Source organism: Larimichthys crocea, chromosome VI (genome assembly GCF_000972845.2).
Source record: "Larimichthys crocea isolate SSNF chromosome VI, L_crocea_2.0, whole genome shotgun sequence".
NCBI lineage: Eukaryota > Metazoa > Chordata > Actinopteri > Sciaenidae > Larimichthys > Larimichthys crocea.
This window is the reverse complement of record NC_040016.1, coordinates 7077690-7099026: the sequence shown is the minus strand read 5'-3', so window position 1 is coordinate 7099026 and position 21337 is coordinate 7077690. Positions and strand designations below refer to the sequence as shown.

General features: G+C 37.0%; 1 protein-coding gene across 3 annotated transcripts; it reads left to right on the top strand.

The window, feature by feature from the left end:
* The first annotated feature begins 2598 nt into the window (after positions 1-2598).
* igfn1.4 (immunoglobulin like and fibronectin type III domain containing 1, tandem duplicate 4) lies at positions 2599-20194 on the top strand. Of its 3 annotated transcripts, XM_019272634.2 has the most exons (25): positions 2599-2653; positions 6472-6562; positions 7562-7594; positions 8066-8188; positions 8597-8736; positions 9354-9453; positions 9727-9808; positions 9892-10084; positions 10210-10323; positions 10736-10904; positions 11060-11332; positions 11530-11766; positions 12016-12057; positions 13105-13167; positions 14301-14416; positions 14647-14788; positions 14871-15164; positions 15341-15643; positions 15961-16140; positions 16232-16360; positions 16443-16522; positions 16730-16922; positions 17510-17806; positions 19498-19824; positions 19923-20194. In XM_019272634.2, the coding sequence occupies exons 2-25, from the start codon at positions 6517-6519 to the stop codon at positions 19925-19927; spliced, it is 3681 nt and encodes a 1226-aa protein (XP_019128179.1). In that variant the 5' UTR covers positions 2599-2653; positions 6472-6516; the 3' UTR covers positions 19928-20194. The 3 variants fall into 3 exon arrangements, with proteins under 3 accessions (XP_019128179.1, XP_010728437.2, XP_019128178.1); XM_010730135.3 differs by lacking the exon at positions 7562-7594; XM_019272633.2 differs by lacking the exons at positions 12016-12057; positions 13105-13167.
* The last annotated feature ends 1143 nt before the right edge of the window (positions 20195-21337 follow it).

Below are 21337 nucleotides of genomic sequence, written 5' to 3'. Positions count from 1 at the left end.
ACTTTGCCAACTGTCACATGGCTTCAGATTACTCTTTTACTGCGAACATGTGTTTGCACGCTTTCAGAGGATATTATGGAAAGTCATAAATGATAAACATTTCATGTGCATGACTAAGTGCAACCTTTCAAACAACTGTGCATCTTCCTGTGTAAAGTCCTGGGATGGACAAATATTATCAGTAGCCACATGGCAACCTGTTACTGTAGTCTTTACTGGGAGTTTATAGGAGCATGCTTTGACATTTAAAAGCCTTTAACCACATGCCAAAAGCATTTAGCAATTCCCTTTAGTCATATTCTAACAAAAAAATCACAACAATACATACAATGTTATTTAATATGCTGTACAAAAGCGGTTTATTTTGATTTAACAAAATAAAAGACACATTATAGCCATTTTTTCTGTAGTTAAATGAATTAACTATTTATAGAATCAATTGGTCCATGTAGTGTATTTAACACACACACACACACACACACATGGGGTTACCTTTGTCCATGTTGCATTAGGTTGTGTAATGTCAGGATGTTTTGTCATTCTTTTGCAGGGTAGAATTCACAGCTCCTGACTTGGGTGACCTCCTGCAATAAATGCCTTCAAGAACATCAAGCATCTCATATCAGCTTCCCATGCCAGAGAACAGTCATAGTTCCTGTGCCACGCATCTGCTTTTATTACTGCTTGAAATATCCACACACACACACAATCGTGCTCAAACTGAGCATAGCTCTGTTATTACTAAGACCACAATAACTGAGTCGGGGGTTTAAATTTCCAGGAGGCCAGACTCCATGAGGAATCTGAAAGACTTCTCACATGTAAGTAAATATCCTCAAGGTGATAAGGGTTTACAGCACTCCTCATACTAGCATTTCTTCTGGATATTTCTAAATTTAATAAATCCTAGCAAGAAACCCAACTTGATTTAAAGGCTATTTTTTATGCTTATAAGCTGATGTGGCTTTTATTTCAGTTGATAAGATACTAAGAGCTACCTTTTATCCTGATGTGCTCACATTTTCTCGAAACCACCCCCATTACATTTCGCCAACATTATGTTTCCACAAGACTCGTGACATATTCATCATCATTTCACTGTATTAATTCAGCCATCTATTAACATTAAAAAATGCTGTATGTTTACTCACATCTGGTCATAACTGACAGGTTAATCAAATTGAGACTGCACAGCCATGTGGTTAATTAAACTCAAAATAAATACTAGTTGACCTGCAATATGCCATCTGTAGATACAGAACATGTGGTGGGATGTATTTGTGTTTTTTTCCACGTGCATTTTAATGTCAACAGTGAGGCTGGTCCTTCATAGAATACCTTGATTCATAAAGTATACAAGAAACGCTCTGCAGAACCAAATTTACATTTAAATTTGTTTCAGATAAAACCTAGTCTTTGTGCCTAATAACACGTACAGAACACAAACAAATACATACTTGAAAAATACAGCTTGAATGGGTAATAGCTGCTTTACTGCACAAACATATGGCAATTATTACATAACAGATTATTGTTGGCCATCTCCTAATATGAGAACAAATTGTTTTCTCGCACTTTGTTATTCATAAAGGCTCAGCATCATACGACCCAAGGTAGTCAGATATTCCCACAGAAAGCGCATACAAATAGTCATGCATAAAAAAAAAACCTGTCAATGAAACATTGTTCGAATGTTTAATCAATTGGCCGTTTTCTTTTTTGCTGATTTCAGGACAGACTTGATGTGAAGCCTTAAAAACATGATAGCTGAGGCTAAAGTATCTCAATTGAGTATTCAGACACATAGAATATAAGTCTTCCCATATTAAAGCCCTTAAGTAATACATTAATGCTAAGATGACCAACATTTTTGTAACGTTACCTCCAAACACAAGTCAGAGGATTTACAAGATTACACTTCATGAAGGATTCTGGGCTCACACTGTTATCAATGTATTATGTTTAAAGACGCCTTTCATGACTGTTTAGACACCCAATAAACACATTGTATTTTTAGTTGGTGTCAATAGGAGACATCAGTGAAACTAAACATTAATATGTTTTGTTGTTCTCGTAATTTCTTGAAAGTGTCAACACGAGCATGTTCGGCTGTCAACGCTTCCTTCTTACTGCAAACATGTTTTTACTTTCATACTGACTGACACAAGGTGCTAAGGCGATCTCCTTATGTTGTAAATGGTCATGTGAAAGGATCCGAAAATCAACCATGAGGAGAAACTATTCAAATTTTAACCAAGCAGACTAGAGAATCTATATAGCGATATCATAGCAAGAATTGCCTTAATTACATGTTTCAGACAGAAAGTGCATATCATTTAGGACCCTCTTGAAGAAATACATACATTTGTGAATAAGAAGCTGCAGTCTTGGTCATCCCACTGGGAGGCTTGTAGCCACAGGCTTGTAGCCTCACCATGGCTTTCCCTCCTCCCCCTTGCTAGAGGTTGTGATTTATGCCAAAAACAAAAAAGCAATCTCCTTTCTTGGCAGGCACCATGTTTGACAACGTGGGTGCTTGTCGCAGAGTCACTGGCATTCCTGTACGGATTTAATGGCTTTAAGACCAGGGAGGCAACACTCAAATATCAGACTGAGAAGCAGCACCACTCAAGAGGATCACAGGAGTGCAGAGGTAAGTTCATCATTCACCTTGCATTGACTCTCAGATGGAGATGTTCAGCATTATAAAGTTAGCTGGAATCTTTAATACTAAACTAAGCCTGTGGATAATAATAAAAGACTTCTACTCTTATAAAAGCAGAAGCATCTCCGGAAATCTGACTAAGTTCACTGTGAAAACCTTCTGCCTATACACAATCAGTCATTCATTCTTTAAAACAGGGTGGCTGCCTACTGGTTTACTCAAATGTGAATTTTCTTTTAAAAAATTCTGCATTAGTGTTATGTTTATGGTTTGTGCAAATTTAATTTCTGAGTTAAGAGAACTGTGTCTGAAATACAAATATTTGCTCATTTACACTTCTGCTGGCTTCTTACAACAGTTCAGATAAATAGCTAAAGTTTGTGTGGTCACAAGATCTTAACCACACTTTATTATGTCAAGCAGGTAAATCAAAATATTTCATTAATATTCATTATCCTATGTGTATGTCCTGTCACACACAGTTATCTAATAAACATAGAAGCTGGGGCTATGTAAATTTGATGACTTCCTGGCTTAGGGCTTTTTAGCAGCATCCTTTTATTTTCAGGCTCTTTTTTCAACACTGTACAGTTCTTGCTGCACCTATTTACTTGTTCCTCCAATTCTTATTTCTACTGAAAGTAGCACTGCAAAACCATAAATTCCCACTGTAACTAAGGCAAAAAAAAAGAGAGCTTGGTAACAACCCAAATTAAGCAAACCTGCCATTCTCAGCTGTTTCACATGAGCAGCATCAACATCAACTCCGTAGATAGCCACATACACACACATCTAAACATGCCTTTAGTAGCGTCCTGCTTTTAATCATCTTTATGATGCTCTCTGAGTACACTGCGCCGTGCTCTATTTCATCACTGGTCACATGAGCAGCTGGTGGTGTTAACAGCAGAATGCAACACAGGCCACATGAAACCTTAAAAAACTAACTTTCACAACAGGGAAACAGTTTGCTTTGAGTGCAACTCAAAATGTTAGTTTAGCACAAAACACCTTCTTACAATTAACATTCAAAAACATACTGTGTGATGGAAGTTCAGTAGCGTGCAATTCGTGGTCATGTGAAGCACTCATCATATTTAGGATATACTGTATTCAGTTACAATATATTTAGCACAGCATTTTTTCTGCTACCATATACAGCAGCATGTAAAAAGTGAAATTATTTAGACACTCATTAAGTTTCTGGATTGACAAACCAGGTTGGGTACAAATCAAAAACAAAAAGAGCCAAAAAAGAGTTTGGGTGTAATAAAGATGAATTACATATTCTTTTTGTGTCTCAGGACATCAGAATAAGATAACGCACAGTGTTTAAACTTTAAAGAGCATGTTTCATCGTAGAACGACTCACTCAACAGTGATTTATAAGCATAATAAGATGTTCACAGTCACACACCTATCAGATGACAATCATCTTCCAACTGGCGCAGAACGTCGACACCCTAGAATATCACGCGCCTAGACCGGGTGCTGCAAATACTTTACATGGTTACAGGTAGTCAATCATTTTGGAAATACAAGTTCACTGTGTGACATCATCTTTTCAATAATGCTTCAATAAAGTCATTGTTCATTCAGGTTATTCAATAAACCGACCCTATTTTGGTTTAACTCAACAGCTCTATGAAATTACTCCAATAATCTGATTACAACTGATCTGAATTATTTTATTAATGTGTCTATGTAACTATGTTATAATGATGTAAAGTTGAGTTCTTGAATTTAGTTCTGAAATAACATTCTGGTAGGGAAATGCAGTACCTTATGCACCTGGGGAGTATACTCAGTCTGTTTTAATCCATTTTCAATCAAACCGTTACAAATATACAGTATGTCTGAGTGTGGTGTTGATGTTAGTGGCGAGTGCAGATTACAATCAATACTTGGGAACATGAGTATGTCTCCACTAAAGTGATGTACCAAAGACACGGGACAAAGAACAGGACAGGGAATAACAGGAAATTGTACAAGAAAATATATTCAAGCTCCAGGCAGCTCTTGTTGTTACAGTCACCTTTACAACAAAGGTAATGTTTGAACCTACACTGTGATTAATATGTAAATTCTAGAATAATGGGGAATGGCTTGGGAACATTTTGAAGCTATTTACTGCAGCTGAATTCACCAATAGTTTAAATGTAATATTTTCTTCTACCCTGCCTGATCATGGGATGTATACTACGTTGATTTTGATGTTAACATGATTGCTTTAATGATTAATAGGGTGTTAGCTCTTAGCAGGCAGGTTGCTCTAATAGCTACTTGTGTTAACATTACCTTAACATCTAGCATTTGTTGTTTGCTATCCATACTCAGAAGGCAAAGATCAAACTACAGTTAAAGGTGTTTTCTTCAAGTTTTCTTGCAGACAAAGCTTATTTTTACATTGTGTTATTCACCAAAAAGCTGATGGAGATGATGGAGTCTGGAAAGAGCTCACTAAGTAGATACAAGCGAACAAAATAAATGTAACCTTAAGAATAAATAACTTTAATATAGCAGGAAAACTGGCAACTACTGTACTGTAGACAAATAATGTCATTTCTCTAAATCCACTTAAACCCCTGCAACACTGAAGCCATTACAATTATGTCCCACCAATCTATTTTTGTGAGGTGACATTTGTCACTCCAAGTTTAGACACCATGTGGGTAATGAAATATTGCTATGTTCTACTAGAGATCCCTGCTGCGAATGAAACTCACAGATATAAAAAAAAGTCATAAAAAAGTTTATTTGATGAGCATGTAGTCATTTGAATGCCAAGCCAGCATGCTACAGCTGAAAATGACAACAAATACCCTTAAATAATGACAGTTAAAGCCTGGTAAGAAATTACATCATCGGGTTAATGTGAAATTTTATGCTCCAGTTCTAATTTCACAAGGATTTTACATTTGGGGAATGTGATAACGCTCAGAATACAGCAAACAGCTGCATGACATGCAGCCATAGATATTTTACCACATACTGAGACCCTGCAGCACAATCACGGTCAATGGTGCTGTTTGGCAGAGCTTTTCAAACCATTATAAGTTCCACTGTTTCATTTTGTAACATATGTGCCTGTAGAGAAGCTGCAATTTTCTTTTGAATTATTCTATTCAAACAGCCAGCCCCTCTGTGATCTTCCAAATCCCAACAATTAAGACAAATCCAACTAATCTTAGCATTACAATCTCCAAAGTATCTCAGCATAAACTAGAAGAGAACAGCAAATTCAGCCAACCATGGCGCTATGTCAACAACGCCAAAGTAACTTTCTTGGCACCAACTGAGGCTCAACACTGATTTATAAGCATTATAAGCATTACGATGTCAGTCAGACCTATCATCTTCCAACCGCAGCAGACCATCGACACCGTAGAATATCACACACTTGTGGTGTAAATAATTTAAACCAGAGAGGTTACAGGTAGTCAATCATATCTGAAATAAAAGTTCAGTGTATCTACTCTATCAACGACACTGTGGCATCAGTTTTTTAATTGCTCTTTAGAACATTTGATAATGCTGATGAATCTCAAATCATTGTTCATTCAGGTATTGAACCTTATCCATGTTTTCTGCCTTTTATCGCATACTGAGAGTCTGCAGGAAAATCATGGTCAATGGTGCTGTTTGGCAGAGAACTTTTTTGCAACTGTAATAGACTTTACTGTTTCATTTTGTAGCAAGCTACCAGTGAATTATTAATTGCCAAGAATTATTTCATACTCCTAGTATTTGAGTACATTTGTAGGACATAAATATTGTGCTTAAATACCTTTCATCATCTATTGCAGTTGGGGAAATCTTGCTGAATCAAACCAGGAATCAAAGGATCCAAGATGTTCAGAAAATCAGTGGTGACTGATGGCACAGCCACTGGCCAAGGTAAGCACTGAAGTGTGATCTTATTTTCTACAGAAGCTGTTAGCAGAATATCAAGTTAGTTGCATCTCAACGGTTTATATTTCTTCTTTCATTCCAAATTCTGAAAATCTATTGCAACACAGAGGCGACAAGTAATCAAATAAAACCAGTAATCTGAACCTAAAGAGAAAACAGAGAATCCTCTGATAGGATTAGTGTATATTATCAACTCTTCAATCTAAAGGAACATCATCTCGAATATATTTTTCTCTTTGTTTAGAAAACAGCTACAAAATGTTCATTATTTGTACCGTACTCCATCATCGAGCAAACTCAGGATGTGGCTCCTTTATTGGTTGAGGAAGCTACAGGAAGATGTATGAATATATCTGATAACTGTGTATACTGTTGTGAGAATCTGTGTCTGTCTGATGCCTCAAATTGGTCGATCACTTGCTATTGTCTGGGCTACGTATTAGCCACAAAAACTTCAGCTGTCTTTCTTGGTGATATAGTTCAAATCAATTTATTCAGAACGTTCAAGCCTGCAATTTGTCCATTACCAGCAATACTGACTGTACAACAGCATGTAGACACAGTCTTGCTTGCCCCGATGTCTTTTGCAGTACTGCAGCAAAAAAATCCAATGTGGTCCAAATATAGACCACCATTATGAAAAAAGGCATCTCGGAAACTGTTGACAAGACACCTCAAACTGCAAACAAACTGAGAAAAATCTATTGTGATTTTTATACTTTTAGTGGACTATATAACCAGGAAGTAAACCAGAAGCTAGAAAACTTTTTTTGGTGAATGCGTGTAGGGATGACTTCTCTCGAATATGCACCATCTTTGGGTTTTGTAATACATCCATGTGTTTAACTTCTGCCAACATCTTACAATGTAGCCGTTCAGCCACCAACTGCTGCTCTAGTATTTTTTTTCCTGCCTAACCGAGAATCCAATTCTGATGCCATGCTGACATGTGCTGTATATGCTCTTTAACATGTGCCTTATCAGGTCCTGATGCAGAGAATTGCAATGGTAAAGAAGGTAGGCTTAGGGGACAACAGAGAAGCCGTCATCAGCTGTCTTTTTTTTTTACCCTGACTGCTCATGAAGGCATGAAGAACTGATATGCAATGTATTTTTTAATATACTGTATGAGCGCACATATATGTTGTGCGTAGATATGTAGGTGCATCGCCACATATCTGTTCTCCTATTGAATTTTAGGCATGAATTCTTAAGGATAAGATAAAGTTATTGAAATGTAAATGTATTGAACATGCGATAAGAGAGCCTTCTACACCAGAAGCACACACAGTGTTTACAGCTCTGAAGTAATAAACTGATACAGTGCGTGACATTAAACATTCTAATACGTCATGTATTAGAATGTGGTTCAGCATGGTTTATGTGGATGATGATTTGATTTCAAAACAGCTACAGATTTTTCTTTTTACAGTCTTTCATAAGTGTCAAATGTATTGTCGCTGACATTTCATTTTCCAATGCTGACAGTGGGGATCAAGAAAAAATCTCGGGTCCCCGGGGTGATGATTATACAGTTTATCGAGACGCTGCCAGACGGAAAGAGCCATCCAGACTTCACCCGCAAGCCGATTGCTTTGACCATCCAAGAGGGTAGGATATAGAATAAGAATAATTTTTAACATTAATAACCACAAAATATTCCAAGGTGGACTTTCTGCATGATTCTATATAATGGATTAGATGCATGACTTTTGTACAATGGGCCAGTGGGAGCAGAGCCCTGCCATTCAACACCCAGACTCCTGTGTCAGACAGATAAAATTAAACACACTGACTTCAATTTAAAACCAGGAAAAGTGATAAGATTATCATATTTCTATGTTGTTATCATTTTGCAAAAAGTAAATTCTCCACTGTTTGTACATTCAATGTACATTCATTTTATGTAATTAGGGTATATAACAAAAAAGCGAATCATGCAAAACACCAAAAATATTTAAATAAATATATTTGCATCTACTTCCTCTGTTGAGATGACCTTGTCTGTCTTTTTCACAGGAAAATTTGCTTTTTTTAAAGCCATTGTCACTGGAGACCCACAGCCGACCGTAACGTGGAGCAGAAATAATGGAGATGTGTCTGATACGTCAAGATACCAGACTAAATATGATCCCATTTCCAATGAGCATACATTTGAGGCAAGTGATACAGGCTATCAAATCGCAGTGATACTATACAGCAACGTACAGATGTAAAGGAGTGGTAAAAATAGCACAGGGAAAAATAGATAAATAGAAAGAAAAGAAGAGAGAGAGAGAGAGAGAGAAAGCTGCTATTTGATTACATTAATGTCTTCTGACGCATCAGTTTGCTCAGCCAATTACTTTTTCTACAATGAGGGTTTTTATTCATCCGGAGAGGAGCACACTTAACAAAGTCAGTTTGATGAAATGGGCTGGACTAACCCCATATCCTGTCAACTCACTGCAGTTTGAGATTAAAAATGAAAAATAAAAAGGCTCACAGTTACACATCAGAAGGCCATCTATTAATCAAACAGTGGGCAGAGTTGTAATTATAGACTATTTCAATCAAATTGGTCTGTCATATCCAAGATGTTACTGGAATACGTTTGTTTGTACATACATATATATAAATATATAATATCCAATATCCACTTTCATCATCTAAATCACTGGGTGTTTGAGCTGGTCTGACAGGGCTGTCACATGAGACAAAAAAAGGATGGGAACCACTGCTGTAAAGTATAAAAGCCAACTACGTCATTATATTTAGTATGTCTTATATCTTCCAGATGCCAAATGTTATGCCAGATCAAGCTGATACCTATAAATGCTTTGCCATAAATGAATATGGACAAGCCACAGTCACAGTTGTCCTGAATGTTATTGAAGGTAAGGTCTGTTTGTTTGCTATGAATATGACAAATGAATGTAAGTGATATTATGCAGTAATTTAAATCACACTTGGCATGAAGACTCAAGTGTTATGTGCCAAGTGTCAAATCTACTTCAAATTGAGCACACTTGGATCCAAATTTGACACTTTACTACCCTTCATACCCTTGTGTCTATTACACTCATTCAGTACAGCACTCTGCAGTCCCTCTTGTATGTTAATTACATAATCATAATAATAATAATGGGAGCACCCTCTGCTGCTTTCAGTTGGTTATAAAAAGAAGAACCCCCCGCAACAAGCAACTGAAGCCATCGGTGGGAATTTTAAGACTGTATTAAAAAGGAAAAGGTAGGTTTGTATTACGTCGATGGACTTCTGTGTTCCACACAATTCTGTGGTTCTTCAACTATCTACCTATTTTTAATTTCCAGCAAGATCCGTCCGAAATCTGAACAACCTCAGAGAAAAGAGGGAGAGATTGATCCTAAATTTTGGGAACTCTTACTTAGCGCTGACAAGAAAGACTATGAGAGTATCTGTGCTGAGTTTGGAGTGACTGACTTTCGCTGGATGCTCAAGAAACTGAATGAAATGAAGAAAGAAAGGGAGGAAGAACAAGCTATGGTTTGTCGTTTGTGATATTTGCATGGAGATTTGATGCAGACATACTTGGTATAAGAACCCTTAATTTGAAATACTGCTCATTTGCTTTCCAATATTCACTGATCTTGTTCTGTTTTTTTCCACAGTTTGTCAAAAATTTGTCTAACCTGAAGCCTATTCGGGTTAATGCAGATGGTAGTGCATCCTTTGAGATTGACATGGACCTTATTGACGCAAGCAGCACCATTTTTCTGTACAAGGTTAGTGTGAAAACAACAACAGTGCTACTTACACAACAGATCAGGAATTTTCCCAACAGAAATGATCCTCTGGGTTCCCTTAACTAACATAGTCCATTTAATTGCAATCTGGTTAGTACTCAGGCCCTCAAGATATGGTAGAGTAAGTTCTGGACAGATGGACGAATATCATTGGGCACATCAAATTGTAAAATCATACCTCCGAGATACCTTCTCAGGAGATACATAGAGATCTCTGTGTATAGTACAGAGCTCGTGGCTTTGAGTTTGAAAATGTTTTGATGAAGTCCTTCTATGATGTTTTCCATTTTAACTTAAATAGCATTTCTCCAGTTATTATATTGCATCTCAGTTTTGCAAGCACAATTTGAAGCATCTCAAAAGGAAATTACATCGTTTATTTCCCCCACAGGATGGTGAAATGGTTCCATATACAAAGGAGCTGGGAGATAAAATGAAGCATACCCTTAAACAAGTGGGTAGAAAGTATACTTTCAGTATGAGGGACCTGTTACCAGACGATGCTGGATTGTACCAGCTGGATGTGAATGATGTGACTATGTTTTCCACTGATTTTAAAAGTAAGGTTTACACTTGCACACATGATATTTAGTAGCTCTAATTAAATCAAAGGAAGAAAAATAACCCTAATTAAAATAAATAACATCATTTGTGTTTTTAATAATTATTATTCATGCTGATGTTAATCTAAAATGAATTGCTTTTTATGTTTCAGTCCCCATGGTGGATTTCTTGGTGAAAATTCAGGAAGTGAAGGCAATCGAGAGAGAAGATGCAGTTTTTGAGTGTGTTCTGTCAAATCCGTTCTCCAAGACTTTGTGGTTTGGCAAGAATTTGCCGTTGGAACAAGGGGAAAAATATGATATCGAGGTTTCTGAAGACAAGCTTATTCACAGGCTGGTGGTCAAAGACTGCATGGTAGTAGACAAAGGAATTTATTCTGTCTGCGCAGGAATAAAATCTTGCAATGCATGGCTTGTCGTTGAAGGTAAGATATTATACTCCACCAAGAGACTCATAATATTCCATAATAGATCATGATAATGGTTTCTAATGTAATACTAATGAGAACGAATACAAAGCCTGATTCTTCTTACCAATAATTGCTTTTCTTGTAATGATATGGCATTTCCAAGTGCGCACTCACTGCAAATCCTTTTTTCTTTTTTTTCCTTTTTAATTCAGCTGATAAAGATGCCCAAAAGGGCAAGAAATCAGCAAGGAAGACGACAAGGGCGGGAGGATCTGGGGTGGATCTGCAGAAAGTTGCCCAAGAGCAACAAGCAAAATTAGAGAAGGAGAGAGGGGAAAGGAAAGAACAGATTAAAGCTGCGAAAGAAGCTGCAGCAGCTGCACCTCCACCTGAATCCCCTCCAGCTCCATCTGTGGCTGAACCTCAGGAACCGAAAGACCCCCAACCAAGTAAGAATGCCAGCTACAAGGTTTATGAAACACAGTAGTAAATTCACAAATAACGAGACACATCAGCAGAACCTAATCCAAACTGCTGAATTTAAATAAGACTAATACTAATGTAATATTCTAGACATTAATATTTATTTGTGGTAATGTTTTTTTTTTCTTCATTAATTGTAACATAATTTGCATGTAATACTTTGCTATGATCATTTGTTGATATGGCTAACACTAACTCATTTTAATGGATGATAGGTAAACCAGAAGCTCCACCAGTTGTGGAGGTTGCAAGTATTGGTAAGAAACCTAACACCCATGTTCTAAACTTCTTTATGCTGACACAAACATTTAAATCGCTGTCGAGGTCACTGTAATGTTTTGTTTTTATTGTGTTGTCCCTAATATGTGATTGCCTGTTTAATGTCAGATTTAGTTTAGTTTAGATTTAGTATAATCAATATTTTTAGGATCGCTAGACAGGTTGCCATGATGATTAAATGTTTGTTTTGTCTTTTGTTTCTTGATATCGTGCCCTGAAATATGCTCAAAATTCATTGAATATATGCAGAATATTTCACCTGTCTATACCTTACTCTCCAAAGCCACATTATTGAGGTCCATCAACAGGTAATTTGCAAAGAAGGTACCAGTGCTCTGCATATTTTAGCCCATTTTTATACAAATCACGTACACCATTTTGCACAGCATGCATGTATGTGCATACCAATTGGTGCAGTAGACAGACAGCTTCACATGGATCACCTACAGTACTGTTTTTCACACTCCCCTCCAGAAACATTAATAGTTAATAATTAATAATATTCTGTGCAGTTTTCTTTTTCTACGAAAAAAAATGTTCAAACAACTGAAAAGGCATTAGCATCTCTCCTCCCTCACTGAGCATTTGAGAATATATGAATATAATAATGTGGAGGTGAATCGAACCGTATCCCACCCTCCATCACGGCTGTTTTGAAAAAGAAAACTAGCCAACACAGCCACAAAATTATTGGACTGCAAAGCAGCATGATTCTGGAAGAAATTACAATAACGGTAATGGCTGTAACGTTTGCAGTTAAAGCTAAGCTAAAACTTCTTCTGAGCCAGCCAGATGGCTTTCTTACACTTCAGCAGCCCTCGAAACCTCACATTATGCAAATGGACAAAAATCGAAAAGGTCTTCATACTGCCTGATCACTGATAGGTCATTCAGACAAAACATCCACAGTAGCAGCAGCAGCTGGAGACTCGGGAAGTGGTAAGAGAGACAACAGTGGAGCATATAAAACTGGGAACCATTTACTAAATCAAGTTTACATGACTTATTGTTGTCATTACTATTAGGCCACTCTGCTAAGGAGGCCGGCAGCGGTGAAAGGCTTGATCAACCACTTGCAGATTCAGGAGGTGTTATGCCAGATATTGAATACTAAAAGTATAATGGTAACACAATATTAAATGACTAATGAAAGACTAATACAATAACTTGTTAAGTTGCATTAAAACACAAGAGCTTTAAATTAATAAATCAATATCTAATCAACTCATCATAATCTCTTTAACATATTAGTTTCCATAGTTTCTCCTAAGACAAATGACAGCTAATAAATGGCAAGATGTGAAATAACACAACAGCATAGTGTAACACAACCTGCGTATGGGAGCATTTTAACATACTACTGATTCTGACTTTCACTGTGCAAACTTGCTTATGTCTTCTTACAATGTCTTGTGAGCCCACTGGGATTCTGTTAACGTTTATGTTTGCTGCTTGTCATTGCGCTTCCTTTTAATGTTCGTAACTTGCTTTGTCACTAATGTTGATTATAACCTTTTAACCAGGCCACATTTAATATTGTTTTTATCTAATATGTTTATATTTATTTTTCTAATATATGCACCATTCACTGTAACCTTTTTCTTTAACCACATTGTTCATGTCATTATTCACAAGAAATCATTAATATTCATGAACAATTGAATCTTTTATCTCAACAAATATATTAATGAGTACAAATAAGAAAGCATGTGTTTCAGAGCATTATTTTATTAACCATACCTCGCTCTTATATCTATAGATATATACATTATAGTATATATATATATGATATAAGATATATATATAGACATACTAATTATATATATATATAATATATATATATATATATAATAATATATATATAGACACACACCACCACACACACACATATATACCACAATACACATACATATATATATATATATATAGATAGTATAATAATATATATATATATATATATACATATACATATATTATAGATATATATTCGAGACATACTAATACATACATAGCCATACATACATACTACTACATACGAATACATATAATAATATATATATAGTATATACTATAGGTCAGATATATATACATACAGACACAAAAAAAACACACACACACACACACACACACACACACACACATACATATATATAGTCTAAGTTGAAGAAGTGCTGCACATGAAAATGCAAAGTGGAGAGTAACTTTGTTTTATGTTTCCCAGAGCCTGGAATTACCTGTGGACTCTCTGATATTTATGCTCTTCGTGGAAAGCCGGCAGAATTAACTGTGAAGATGAGCATAGACAGCGATGGTGCCTGGTTCAAAGATGGAGAGAAAGTAAAGCCCATGAATTAAACTTTCTATGTACAGTACTTACAATATGCATGTTTTACAAATGGAAAATTTATCTGACATCCTCCATTGTAAGAGCAAGAGAAAAAAAATCTTTTTCCCACAATCCACTGTAAAGAATTAAAGTAACAAATGGTGTGCTTGTGTCTCATTGGAGTTTGTTCTTCATGCTAATTTGGTAATGTAAGTCTCCCATTTACTTTTGATTTGCTCAGTTAAAATCAGGTGCTGGAATCACCATAACCAAAGATGGAACCTCTCATACGCTGGCAATTCGAAGCTGCCAAGATGATGACAATGGAGTTTATCGTTTTGTGTCAGGGGATCTAAGTACTCAAGGAAAGGTCACTGTTGGAGGTATAATTCACTCCCTTCTGTTGTAGAATGAATTAATAAAACAGTTCCTGCGTTTTAAACTGAATTAAACTGTTTTTCACAGATGTACCTGAATTTGACCCAGATGACCTTCACAAGTTCTCCAAACCTGTGATCGTAAGAGTGGGCCAGAACGCTGCTTTCAAGATGCCCTTTCCTCCTCAGGAGTCTTTGGTTGTCAGTTGGTTTAAGGATGGCACTGAGATCAAAGATGGAGGAGGAGTTAAGATAGTGAGGGAGCCCAATCACAGCCGGCTGCTTCTCAGAGACTGCCTGCGGACAGACGCAGGGGAAATAAAGATCCAACTCAAAAACCCATTTGGGGCTGTGGAGGCCACATCTCGACTTATTGTGCTCGGTACAAAAACACAGAGAAATCTAATGAGAAAACACTGTAATACTGTGAGATATAAAGATGGCATTTCTAGTATTTGTTTACCTCTACCTTCACCACCACATCCAAACATAAACACAACTTTTCACCTTACTGAGCGTTACAGAACTAGTATTTGACACCATGTTTTTTTTTAACAGATCGGCCAGGTCCACCCGAGGGTCCGGTGGAGACTGTTGAAACTACCTCATCTATGATTGAGATTAAATGGAAACCTCCAAAAGACGATGGAGGCTCTGCAGTCACCAACTATATCATAGAGTCGGAGCAGGTTGGAAAGGGTCTGTGGACAAAACTTGGGGACGTCTCAGCTGACAAGACCTCCATCAGAGACAGAAATGTGACTCATGGAAAGAAATACAACTACCGCATCTACGCAGAGAACCCTGAAGGCCTCAGTGATGCCCTGGAGACAGCTGATAGCATTATGGCTGGCATAATGAGTGAGTGTAGAAAAAGTCTCATTTAGCATTCCTCAGCAAATCCCACGTTAATCTCCCTCAGGTTGTAATAAATGAAAATGCCTCTGATGATAGGTTTTGTGATTGCTTCAAATCATTTATCACTGGCACTATTTAGTCACTGTAAAATGCCCACCTTTTAGCTTTGCTGTAATAGTTCTCCATCTCCAAGAGGAATAGTCTGCAATATCCTGCAGTAATAACATCTATATATGTACTTAATTTATTCAATGTCTTTAATTACTACCCTAATTAATAATAATGAGGTTACATGATTAATTATACTTTTCATTTTTTAGTACTTTCCGGTCCACCTGGTGCCCCAAAAGTGGTGAGTGCCTCTAAGACTTGCATCAAGTTGACCTGGACACCTCCCGAGGACAACAGAGGGGTACCGATCATCGGTTACCAAGTGGAGAAACGAAAGAAGGACACAAATCAGTGGATTGCCCTGAATGCAGTTAATGAACCTATTGAAGGTTTGTCAGAAATACATGTGCACATACTTATTATGTATGATTAAAGCTTTGTTTTCATTATACTGTACAATGCTAAAAATCATGTTTTCAGACGTGAACTATGCAGTTAAGGATGTGACTGAGGGAACAGAGTATGAGTTCAGGGTTTCGGCAATCAATGAGTCAGGACCTGGAGATTTAAGCCCTCCCTCTGCAATGGTGTGTGCAAAGAATCCCAACAGTAAGTGTTTTACTTCTTTCATTGTGCATATACATGATTTGTACAGATGTCTGTTTCATGTTTTGTGTATTGTTTTATCCAGTGAGACCATGTTTTAAAGACCCAGAAGACTTCATTGTCATCAGAGCAGGAAATTCTGCACGCGTCAAAATTTGCTATGAGGTATGAATAAAAGATGGTATGTGTTTCTGAGCCTTTCTTCTATAGTATGAGCCTAAATCTATCTTTTCTAGTCAGTCCATCCTGTGTTTTGTATTTAATTCCTCAATTCAAGCCATGTCAGATTCTTGAGTGATGAGTTTACCACAGCGTGACATGACTGCGTAAACCTCACACCTTATCTCATTTATCGGATATTGATATCTCCAGGCTGAACCTCCACCTCAGATCACTTGGCTGAAGGATGATGAGCCAATATCCCCGTGGATTCAGATCATCAATACAGAGGGAATGTCTCAGCTTGTTATCCCCTCATCAAAGCGCTCTGATTCAGCCATTTACACTATTGTAGCCAAAAACTCTGTGGGTGAAGCTTCATTCGACATTGAGGTTAGAGTTACAGGTAAGGACAAATAACAGACTTTTAAATAATGAATAGCAAAGAAAAGTAGTGTGTTTTTTTACTAACTACTGGTTGCAATTTTGTGTTGATATTAATGCATATTAATGTGACAAGGTCTTAGGTCCTAAGGAAATAATTTGTCAGATTTTAACTTGATTGCTTGTTTGCAATGTGTTCCTCTGGCCAGAGGAAAATATAATTTATGTCAACAGTGGACAACATTAATTGGGTAATATTTAGCCAATTAAACTCCAATGACACACTCATATATTGGCAACCCAATGTCAAATGCTTGAACAACTTCTAAATGAAATCAGAAACACAGTTCTTACTGTGTAACGTGCAGTGATAAGATTTGATTAACTTATAACAACTGTCAAATGCAAATGAAATCCTGGCAAACACCCACATAGGAGTGAAATGCCTCTTGAGTAAGGTAATATTGTATAAAGTTTCAAAGCAGCCTCATTACAAAGACATTAGTGAAAATCCCTCCATAAAAAAGGAGGAAAGTAGGAGCAATGTTAAGTAATTGATTTATTCCTCTCTGAATAAGATACTGAGCATCTTTTTATATTTGTTGCCAGATGAACCAAAGATTCCAGGGCCAGTTGAGCTGGAGCAAACAGTCCAGGGAAAAGTGGTGGTATCATGGGCTCCCTCTCCAGACCAGGAGCTTGACGACCGGTTGTACTATGTGGTGTCTCAATATGACTCCAACACCAGAGTGTGGAAGAACATAGCAGACCGCCTCTTCACAAACACATACACGGCCAACAACATCCTTCCTGGGATAGAGTACCATTTCCGGATCTATGCCAAGAATGATATGGGCCTCTCAGATCCATCTCAGTCACCAACGTGGGGCGTCAACAGCAACAGAGGTGGGCAATTACAGTTCAGTTTGATTGTTTGTTGTTTGATTATGTAATTAAAGTAACCTGTACAGTTCATACTTGTTGGTTAGATCTAGTCTGTTTCAAGTAGGCTGACTATGGATTGTGTAGTAAAGTATGATTCCATTATAGAATAGCTAACATCAAGGGTTTCAGGATCTATTTAGACAAATGTGACATACAAATATGGCACAGACATATACATTTCCATGACATACTCAAAATAGATACCGTATTTATACTGCTGAACATCACAGGTTGCAGCGGTATACTGATATCATAGTATACTGTGGTATGAAAATTCACAGTTATCATATTGTGTACACTGGCTTATCTGCGGCATTAAATTCCAACATATTAGTGTTGTTAAAAATATACAGGACATAATATACTGTAAAACAAACCCCTTCTGTTTCATTCCTTTAAAGGGTCACTGTAATTGATGGTATAATAATACTAATAATAACATGATATCCCAAAATGGTTATGGTAATGCTGCAACTCTACCATCACCACAGCTCTTATTATACAGCCCCTCCAAAACAGTTGGGACGCTGTGTAAAACATAAATAAATAGAAAATGCAATGTGATTAACAAATCATTTCCACTTATAACCAGTTAAATACAAAATAAAGACAATATATTTAATGTTCAAACTGATCAACTTTTGCAAATATATACACTCAGTGTATATATTTGCACTCAGTGTAAATTGAGTGCCAAAAAAGATGGTAGACATCAGAGTGCTGGCTACAGTTCATATTTGGAATAAATGTATGTTAAAAAGGATGGCCATGTAATAAAAATAGTGGTTCTATGGTTGGTCAGTTTATAACTCGATGAGTACACCCCTGTTTCAGACTGAAATATAAATATTGGATGAGTTGCCTTGAATTTTGTACAGACATTCCTGATCCGCAGAAGATAAATCTTAATGACTAGTAATCCCTCGACTTCTCATCTTGCACCACCTGCAGGTCAAGGTTTTCCAACATAAGAAATATCTCCACATCTACTATCAGGACTGGTGCAAAATTTGATTTCTGGATGATCTATACTGAACACTTTGGTTATCGTATGATTTTTAGTCTAGCACCATTAACAGTTCAAAACTTCCAAAACTTTCCCAATAAAAATATTCATTATTATTATTTTTTTAACCAAATACCTTAAAAAATAGGATCATTCCCATCATGCTCAGCTGTTTGTTGTCTTGCATTTACAGTCAATTATGAGCATATTGCTATGTTGACATAAACAAACATTGCTGAAATAGCTATAGACTCTTAAACTTGGGCCACACTGCCTACCTCTACCTGTGTGTGATGACTACTGTGCCGAAATGAATGTCTGTGACATATTCTACAACTAGGCTATAGACACTGAAACTGTAGTCAAAGGTGTAATTTAGCTGGTATTATAATAATATGACTATCATCAGGTCATTATCACTTTCTATTTTTGCTGAGAACCATGTGAATCACACATGAAAAATAGGTGAAATGCCAAATCTCTAGATGAAGCGCAGCTGCAGCTATGCATAAGACACACTGCTCACTCAAGGTGTCAGCTTTGTTTTTGTCTTTATTGAAGCCATTTCTGGATCCTTGTCGGTAAGATTATCATGTGACCTAAATGATCAGTTCAATCCTTTCCCTCTTTGGTTTCTCCCATCAAGTTCCAGTAACCACAAATGGAGTTAATTCAACGGGAGTGTCCTTTGAGAGGCCTCCATCCATCTTGGTACCTCTTAAGGTGCACACACCACCAAAAGGTTACCAACTCTACATGACATGTGCTGTCCGAGGATGCCCTACGCCCACTGTATCCTGGTACCTAAATGGCGTCTGCATCAACTCGGACAACAACTATTACATCACCAATTCATTTGGTGTGTGCTCCCTGTACATTCTTAGAGTCCGATCAATTGACAGCGGTGAATATAAAGTTGTTGCAGTCAACTGTCTTGGCAAGGCAGAGTGCTCGACTAAACTTGTCGTTAAAGGTAAGGTTTAACTAAGGAACGACTTGGAATTCTTCAGAATAACCCATTTTGGTTGTTTCTTACAATGATTAATTTTCTTTCTGCTTTTCTCTCCCCAGATTAAAACAACACGAGGCTCCATGCAGCTTTTCCTTTCACTGAGATATTCTGGAAAATAAGGAAGATAAATGTTTTGTTTCACTGCATAGACAGCATGTGACAGTTATGTAAAGTGCTGGTTAAACCCATCTAAAATGGTCTAAATACTAACTTATTTAATTTATTTGAAATGCATATGATTTACAATTGTTATAAATAATAACTATGAAGCACGAGAGAAGTGACAAACTATCGCACAAAGACATCTGTCAAATTTTTAAGCCCCTGTAACAACTGCAATAAATAAACAAATTGACAACTGTGCTTTTGTTTTGTCACTGAATTCTGCGTTCATCAGTAACTATCAGCAAATATTCTTCACTAACCTCACTGACAAAAACAAACTCAGTGGCCATCGTAAAAGCAACACATGTGTACAGTAGCACATGGCTCCAATATCTAAGCCATGAGACCATGTGCATCGCAGTGTGCATACATTAAGCCCCCATAAACAGAGTGCCTGTTTTCATTGCATTTCCATATATACAGTATACATAAACACCTGATCTCCACATTAAATGTTCTATAAGAAGATCCTCAGCTGCAAACTTTTAATTAGTTTTTCTGTATCTACAGTCAAATAACCATGAGAGGAAGACCTTTCAGTGAGACAGCTATGTTAAGCTGCGGTATAGATCTGAAATACATACTTTCACATTGCATATTATATTTTACTGTCAAATTCATACTGTGACATCTATAAACTCAAATAGCCACTGAATATATCCTTTCGACTAAATGCATAGCACCAAGATACTCATTTTCTGTGACTGCATTATACCCACTGATAAGACTTAGATAACGCATTATTGCTCTTCTTATGTAAGAGTGTTTATTTCACTTCTTCTACCGGGTCAGAGGTGATATTTGTGTATATTCTGCACACGTGTGATCAGGATTTTCTCGCAGTTATGTCACAGCCTGTTTTATGAGTCTGGGCTGACTATTCAAACTGTCTGGATAAGTCAGGCCTGTTTAACCTCTGACAATGTGAACCCAAAAGACCGCCCAGTGAGTCCAACACATCACCACACTATGAGCCACCGTCTTTTTATAATGCCACCGTAGCTCCAGTGTGACTCACATAGCACAGCCATGCTGTGAGAATTTCCGTTGATACTTTTGGAGGCTAATTGGAACGGCCAATTCATTTCAACCAGAGATTGTTTTACTAAATAAAATGTCTCATGTTTGTGTTTATTGGCCAGTAAAGACCACAGTACAGCGATCATATTACCAGAGACCTTGGGAAGCTGCCAATCGAAAGCTTTTGGCGAGATACTGTACATGGTGGATCAATGAATTATAAAACCTCAACCATGAACATCAAGTAGAGAAATATTTATACCTAATAAAAACAAAAAAATAAGCTCAA